The sequence below is a fragment of the Biomphalaria glabrata genome, chromosome 7 (genome assembly GCF_947242115.1).
Source record: "Biomphalaria glabrata chromosome 7, xgBioGlab47.1, whole genome shotgun sequence".
In the NCBI taxonomy this organism is placed as follows: domain Eukaryota; kingdom Metazoa; phylum Mollusca; class Gastropoda; family Planorbidae; genus Biomphalaria; species Biomphalaria glabrata.
This window is the reverse complement of record NC_074717.1, coordinates 13,159,812-13,168,595: the sequence shown is the minus strand read 5'-3', so window position 1 is coordinate 13,168,595 and position 8,784 is coordinate 13,159,812. Positions and strand designations below refer to the sequence as shown.

General features: G+C 36.8%; 1 protein-coding gene across 1 annotated transcript; it reads right to left on the bottom strand.

Annotated features, from left to right (window-relative positions):
* Positions 1–691: 691 nt before the first annotated feature.
* On the bottom strand, positions 692–8,463 carry LOC129927335 (uncharacterized). Its single transcript, XM_056035886.1, has 2 exons — positions 7,753–8,463; positions 692–1,315 (listed from the first exon to the last, which is right to left on the bottom strand). The coding sequence occupies exons 1-2, from the start codon at positions 8,179–8,181 to the stop codon at positions 692–694; spliced, it is 1,053 nt and encodes a 350-aa protein (XP_055891861.1). The 5' UTR covers positions 8,182–8,463.
* Between the last annotated feature and the right edge of the window lie 321 nt (positions 8,464–8,784).

Below are 8,784 nucleotides of genomic sequence, written 5' to 3'. Positions count from 1 at the left end.
ACAAAATCAATGTAACATTGACCTAGTGTATTTAGCTTCTAGACTTGATACAAAATCAATGTAACATTGACCTAGTGTATTTAGCTTCTAGACTTGATACAAAATCAATGTGACATTGACCTAGTGTATTTAGCCTCTAGACTTGATACAAAATCAATGTAATATTAACCTAGTGTATTTAGCCTCTAGACTTGTTGATACACAATAAATATAATATTAACCGAGTGTATTTAGCTTCTAGACTTGTTGATACAAAATCAATGTAACATTGACCTAGTGTATTTAGCCTCTAGACTTGTTGATACAAAATCAATGTAACATTGACCTAGTGTATTTAACTTCTAGACTTGATACAAAATCAATGTGACATTGACCTAGTGTATTTAGCCTCTAGACTTGATACAAAATCAATGTGACATTGACCTAGTGTATTTAGCCTCTAGACTTGTTGATACAAAATCAATGTAATATTGACCTAGTGTATTTAGCCTCTAGACTTGTTGATACAAAATCAATGTAATATTGACCTAGTGTATTTAGCCTCTAGACTTGTTGATACACAATCAATATAATATTAACCGAGTGTATTTAGCTTCTAGACTTGATACAAAATCAATATGTAGCATTGACCTAGTGTATTTAGCCTCTAGACTTGTTGATACAAAATCAATGTAATATTGACCTAGTGTATTTAGCCTCTAGACTTGTTGATACAAAAGGATGCCAGGAGGGATGCCCTGTACCCGGAGTTGAAGTAGTAGTACACAAATATATTGACCGTGGCGCAGATAATTTGTAATGTGATCCTAGCTGACCCCACCACCGAGTACAGGTTGCCATAGTAACGGTAGTCGTTGAACTCCGGCTCGATGAACGTGGCGTACGTCACCAGGATGGGCGGCAGGTTGCAGACGACGAACATCAAGGACACGGCGGACACCGCCTGGATGACCTTGATCTCCCTGGCGTTGAAGGCCGACCCATCTTTCGATTTTCCTTTCCCTACTTCCTCATCTTCTTCCGTGGCCGTCATGGACTTGCGCAGGGTCGAGGCTTGCCTCAGCTTGACCACAAGGACCATAAGACATAGCATCACCACGGCCAAGGTCAGGGTCGGCAGGATGTTCTGCAGAGTCATGTCGAAGGTGCTGGTGATGCTCTTGGGGGCGTAGCTGAAGATGTAGACTGTCTTGTTGGTACCAGAGACCACAGTTTGTGTGATTGACATTGTGGACATCAGAGGCAGATAGAAAGCCAGAAGCCCAAAGACGATAAGTATAAGTATCCAAATCGTTCGCTTCACTGTAAATATGTTCTGAAAAAATATATTAGCAAAATTTATTTAGATTTGAAACACCATTTTTAGTACATTAAATATTGAAACGCACCATTACACATATAATTATTTCACGGTATCAATATATATGAAATGTAATGTAGAATTCATCAAATGGTAATTCCATTAATTAACTTATTCCACAAATAGTAAAGTACTTCCATTTATTATCTTATTCAACAAAAAGTAATCCCATTAAATATCTTAAAACGTGAAACGATAAATAGGATATATTTTAAACAAGGTTACAAAAGACAGTTTGTGTGGAAACACAAACTCAAAATCGGCCCCCGAAGTGGTCTACCCAGGCAGGCTTCAATATTTTCAGAAAGAACATCCGAATGAGAGATAAGAATGGAGAAAGAAGGTTAACAGAACTTGTGTAGTGCCCCAACGGTCCCGCAGATCAAAGGATAGGTGAAAGTGAATGTAAAGTTAGATGTGAACCTGCCTAACTAGTTCACCTTGTGGTCTATAGGGCAGATGATGTAAAATTCATCTGTTTTTGTGGCCTACGGTTAACGAGGGTGTCATGTAGCCAGCACAACGACCAACCGCCGTTACTCTTCCCCAACTAATGTCAGGTACCCATCAGAGCTGAGTGGACTCAGAGGCGCCCAAAGATTCCAAAGTTGAAAATCCCAGTCTTCACCAGGATTCGAACCAGGGACCCCCGGTTCGGAAGCTAAGCGCTTTAACGCTCAGCCACCGCGCCTCCCCTGGCCTAATTGATGTCTTTTAATTGATCTAATTGTTTCAAAAAGGCTCAATCTCTTATTCTTTTTTTTTTTTTTTTTTTTTTTTTTTTTTTTTTAAAGGAAACCTATTCGCTATTCAGTTTTAGCTTTATCATCATAGGAATCCTTGGGCCTTAGGCCTCTTTTCTTTGCCTCTTTTTTTTGGGCTTTATGTGCCTCTTTTATGGGCCATCTTGCCTCTTTTGTGGGCTTTCTTTTTTTTTTTTTTTTTTTCTTATATAGGTTTTTATTTGTAAGTTATAATAATTCACAAGTATTAAATCATAAACAATTGAAAAGTGATTAACCTAAAATATATAATAATAGTAATAGAAATATTATTTAATATCAAAGACATACAAACTAACCATTGAAACCACTAGAGACAGAAAAATGATAAAGGTATCCTCTACCCCAGAACAATCAACACAATATCAAATATCCCTGACCCCCAACACCCCATTTCTGGAATACTACCTGAGTATTGTACAAGTATATGAAAATAAAAATAGATAATTCTCTTTTTTTTTTTTTTTATTTTATTTTTTTTTTTTTTTATTTTATTTTAACAGTAATAGAAATATTATTTAATATCAAAGACATACTCCCTAACCAATGAACCCCCTAAAGACAGAAAAATGATACTAGTATACTCTACTCCAGAACAATCAACACAATATCAGATATCCCTGACCCCCAACACCCTATTTCTGAAAAATTACATGAGCATTGTACAGGTAGGTATATGAAAATCAAACTAGATAATTCTCTACCCTAAAGTCCATTATTTTTCTAAATGTTAATTCCAAGTGATTAGGATCAAACACCTTATTATTATGTAGACATTTGAGCCAGCTAGCCCAAACAAGATTCCTGTATTCGGAAACAATAATCAAGTTAAAGTTATGTATCATTTTATTTTTTAGTTTTGGCAGCTTGTTTAAAATAATAGACAAGTTAACATTTACATAATTGCCACAGTTTGCTTCCAATAGGTCCATTACAGTACTTCTAACTTGAAGGAATAATGGACATTCCAAATACATGTGTTTCTCGTTATCAGCATTTTCAAGGTGGCATAATATACATTCACGGTCATTTGCCCGTCTTCTAACCATAGGGGTCATCCCAAAGATAAGTCTATAACTAATCTCTCTAGCTTTTGGTGGGATATGTTTACTGTGTAGGTTTATGAATGTGTCCTTGAATTCTGTCACCCCAAGAACTCTCCCCCACTTAATCCTATTCACTAGGCTTTCCTGTAACAGCTTTTTAAGTGTTGTGTATGATTCTTTGGTTTTGTTGTGTATTAAATGTTCATTACCAGGTAAAATTCTTGAAATAGATCTGTAAAATGGATGAGTGACTGTACCAAAATAGTGAGGAGTATCATTGTGTATTGGAAGAAGACTACTTAATCTTAAACCATAATAGTAAATTGTCAAGGGAAAGTTTGTTGGGTTCCTAACTACTTGACCTACAAATTTTAGCCTTAGCGACTGTATTTTTGTTTAACATCTTGCAAGTTTATCCCCCCATCCTATCTGATTTGAATGAGTGTAGTGTGCTTAATGCTCCTAAACAAGATTATTATTCTTTTTAAATTAGGTCTAACTTGTAATGCATACTAATTAGCTTTTTCTCTTCAAAAAACTGCTTGCATAACTGATTTTAAAAATTAGATTTTTCGCTTTCAGAAAAAAAAAAGTAGCCGTTGCATCAGAACTTTGAATGGTCTAAAATATTGTGATGTCCGATTTTCAATATCTTTTCTAGTTTGCGAGATCTAAACGGGACGGACGGACAGACGGACAGACATTTCGCACAAAACTAATAGCGTCTTTTCCCCTTTCGGGGGCCGCTAATAAAAAAAGTTACAAATTGAAGAATGATCAGGAAGCCAACAGGCTGAATACTAATAACTCCACCAAGATTATTATCACCATGTGACACCATCGCAACCGTGAACAATCAGACAATATACGAGACTGGGAGGCCAAGCAGATGGGCAAGACGAGGAGACTTTAGGAGAGACTGACCCAGAACCGAGACGCCTGAATGAAGCTGCCCAAGCGACCTCTATGTCGAAGGCGCCGGCCCAAGACGGGATCACTGGCTGAGATGAGACGTATTTGAAATGTGTTTTTCAGCGATATCATGCTACAATTCAGCGATATCATGCTACAATTCAGCGATATCATGCTACAATTAGTTTCTTCGTTCACTTTGCTTTTAAAACTAAAAAGGAATTACTAGATTTCACAAATCAACTACAGCAAGTACTTAGCTATGATTGATAATTTTGCACATCTAGAAGAGATTCATCATCGGTACTGCCAACTTGTTATTCTTTTTGTTATGAGACAAGTTATTACAAGACGAACACTCTCATGGGCATAGTCAGAATTTTTTTCGGGGAGGGGGAGAGGGAGGTTGGGATATATATATATATATATATATATATATATATATATGTGTGTGTGTGTGTGTGTGTATGTGTGCGTGTACGTTAATAAATTAATTAATCTTTATTAAATTCCATTCTTCAGGAAGATGTTTATTGTATCCTAGACCTAGAATAGATTCTTCTTGGAGTTAGTGGAAAAAACTGTAGACACCCCGCCCTTGCCAGCAAGGGGGTATGGGGGAGCGCTGCGCCAAGCATTATTTCCGGTATTTAAAATAAAAAAAAGCATGCATATTCTGAGTTATCTACAGTGCATTATCCTGCTATTTAAAAAAAATTTAGTTCAAAAACCAAATCTGCTATTCACTGCACTTTATTAGTGGAGAGCAGCGACTGGTAGAAATGTGTAACGCCTCTTGGTTGCGCTCATGGAATTTGGTGACGGTAGTTTGCTTTAGATTTTATATCGAAACGGTAAATATTATAGTCAAAACCATCTGTTGGGGGAGGGGGGGATGGGGTAAATGAAAAGATCTCTGGAGTTGTTGTTTTTTTAACAAACTCAAAACCCCTTTAGCTACGCTCATAGAATTTGATGACTGTAGTTTGCTCTAGAATAATATTGAAGAGGGGTTTCAAACTCAAAACTTCAGTAGTGGGGGGGGGGGGGGGTAAATTTAAAGCCCTCTGGAAGGAAGGGGGGTTAAAGCTTAACACCCCCCCCCCCTCCTTGGCTACGCTCATAGAATTCTGTGACCGTATTTTGCTTTAATTTTATATTGAAGAGGTGGTTTAACCCCTCTGGAAGGGGGTTATAAACTCAAAGCCCTCTAGAGGGGGGGGGGTAAACTCAAAACCCCTCTAAGCTACGCTCATAGAGACTGGTGACTTTGTATGCTTTAATATCAATATTGTTAGATTAAAACTTTTAAGTGACAACATCATTTTCTACACAAAGTATAAAGTAGGCGGTTTATTCAACTTATACTACCACTAGGGCCGGCTAGGCATCCGAATAGAGCCTCAGATTGGTAGAGGCCTCACAGAGTCTGGTTAGTTGAAGGTTTAGGACATCTGCATGAATAATGTTTAAGAAACGTACCGAACCCTGGCCGCAGGCTACGGAAATCGCTCTATATGAATTTCAGTTAATTATCTGCTTAGATTTGGAAACAGGTAAGTTTTATTATTTATTATTTTATTATTTTGGTAGGTATTATTTATTTTTGTTTCATTAGATGCAACATAATTCACTTCGCCTTCAAGTACCCAAGGGCGGCCTTGACACCACATCTAGGAAGTACAATTTCTTTCCTTTGTTCGATGTGAAACAAAATAATCCATTACTAATAGTTAATCAACAATTTTTTTAATTGATTCTTGTATTTTCAGGTACAAGAAATAATTGCAAAATTTCGACTTTGATCTGAGATTAGGTATGTGAGAAATAACGTAACAGACAGAGACACACAGGTAGAGTGAGTTGATTGTGAGATTTTAATAAAACTCTAGACCATTATGCATATGAAAATCTAAAAACAAACAGGTTTGCAGAGATCCACTAGGGGGGTACGTGTGACCAGGACATGTTTGAAAGACCCAAAGAACGAGTGCATCCAACATTTACTTCATAGTTTTGCTGCCACTGTTTGATAGCGGATCCTGAAAGGCGAAAAGCTGCTATTGGTGGAACTTAGTGTACTATGTCATTCGACTCTCTTTCAGGTTTTGATATTCAAAAAAAAAAAAAAATGGACATGGTTTATGAAAATCTGATTTCACGATATTTTGCAGCTTTCAAAGTTTAGATACAAGGGACTTTCTTATCTTCTCAAAACGAAACGCTAGTTGTTGTTGTTGTTGTTGTTGTTGTTGTTGTTGCTGTTGCTGTTGTTGTTGTTGTTTTTAAATAAAATATGATAGCAATTTTTTTGTTCTACTACAGTCGTTTTGTTTGATTCTACTCTATATAAGTGAAATACCAACTCATTCACTGATTCACTCATTCACTGATTCGTTGATCCCTCATTCACTGATTCGTTCATCACTCATTCACTGATTCGTCCATCACTCATTCACTGATTCGTTCATCACTCATTCACTGATTCGTTCATCACTCATTCACTAAATCGTTCATCCCTCATTCACTAATTCGTTCATCACTCATTCACTGATTCGTTCATCACTCATTCACTAAATCGTTCATCCCTCATTCACTGATTCGTTCATCACTCATTCACTGATTCGTTCATCGCTCATTCACTGATTCGTTCATCACTCATTCACTGATCCGTTCATAACTCATTCACTGATTCGTTCAGCACGAAATCTCTAAACTATCGTATGTATCCGCATGAAATTTCATACACGGGTTCCTTTTACCTCCTAGACGCTCACTAAGAACGGTTTTTGACAGAATCCCAACCTTGGGACCGCTATTCGTGAGAAACCGCAAGCTTTCGATCTAATCTTTGTATTTTATTTTCGGTATTTCCTCAAAAAGCTGCAGACTACAAATAAAGCAATTTTTTAAATATCACGAATTCTTTTATTTTTTAAAGCAATATTTTTCTTTTTCCTTCAGTCTACTTATTTTTAATTTGTCTTACGTCATTTCTTCTTACTTTTAGACAAACTATTCCTGATAGTATTCATAAGATAGACCTAGAGTCTTTTTTTTTTCGTTTTTTCAAGAGAAAGAGCAAGGAATATGGTACTTTGTAACACAGTCAAACAAAAAAAGTAATCATAATAGCATTAAAAAGATAAATCTAGATCTATTGTCATTTGACTACATTCAAAAGTGACACAATTTTTGAAAAGGTGTAAGATAAACGATTACAATAATTGAATAAATAAAACCCAATTGATATTTCTTTTTATTTCGAGAACCAAATACCAAATAAATGTAGAAAGGCAAACGGGGAGTGTGGCATTCAATTAGGGCCTTTGGAAAATGCACACACACAAATAATAATAATAATAATTAAAAAGAAAATTTAAAAAAGGGCTGTTAGTAAAATATTACATACATTGTGAGGTTCTCATTAAAAAGATGCATTTAACAATATGTCTTCATTACCCAGACACTTGCACACATTCTATTCTACATAAAGGGAGACTAACTATTTGGGTAAGCGACTGAACCATATTTCGCTTTAAGCAGCGGTATGATGTAAATACGTAGAACACCCTAGCGATACCAAACTGCATGTGGTAAAGCCTAGTTTGTGCCAAAACTCAATACCTGTTCAAGGATAATAATACTTTACCTTAAAGGTGAGCGGTATGGCCACGCAGCATGCTTTCTGGACAGCCGTGTAGGTAGTGATGAGAACGGACGTGTTGTAGGCGTAGTGCCAGTAGGTCACCACAGTGAAGCTGAGATAGGTCAAGGGTATCCCCGGAGTCTGGATCAGCTTGTTGAGGATGCGCAGCACAATGAACACGGACACGAGCAACAAGAAGCACAAGTCCGAGAGGCTGAGGGCCAGAAAGCTGGTGGACGTGGCGTTGACGCCAGGCCCTGCCCTCGTGAAGACCAACACATTGATGACGTTAGTGGCCACGCCGATTGCTGCGACGGACAGGTTGATGTAGTTGAGTATTAAGGTGGTCAGCGTTGTGGCCTCTGACGACATGAGTCCGTCGTACCTAGGGATAGAAACTAACACCGGACTAACTGTTATGTTAGTTGTCATGTTGTAAACGAAACTAACTAGGTACAGTAGAAGACAATGTCCAAAATAGATGTTCTATAAATGTCCTCTAGGCATGGTCTATCAATGTCAACATTAGTTGCCCTAGTAATGTTAACAATAGTTGCCTAGAATAGTTATCCTATCAATGCCCACTTTAGATATCCTATCAATGCTCCAAACAAGTCTTATCGATGCCTATTAAAGAGATATTATAAATATCCTTAGAATTTCCTCAATATGTCCTATTAATATTTACAAATAAATGTTATAGTTTTATGAAATTAAGAATTTACCTATTTAATAACACGCTTTTTTAAATAAAAATGACATTGACATCAATGTGTGGTTGCTACTGTACAGTATATACACTTTGAAATAAAAATAAGAAATTGTATTTATTATATCACAAACGTCTGGTTAGAATTTCGGTGTTTACAAAATATACCTAACAAATATTCCTACTTTTTAAATTCATCATGAAAAATGTCTCGAAGTCTCCAGTGGGTTCTGAAAACTGGATGTTCAGATTTGACATTTCCAGAAGAATACAGTCTCCAAATATCAATGATTGACCTTGGTCTTTAAGGCGCCACCTGTAACAGT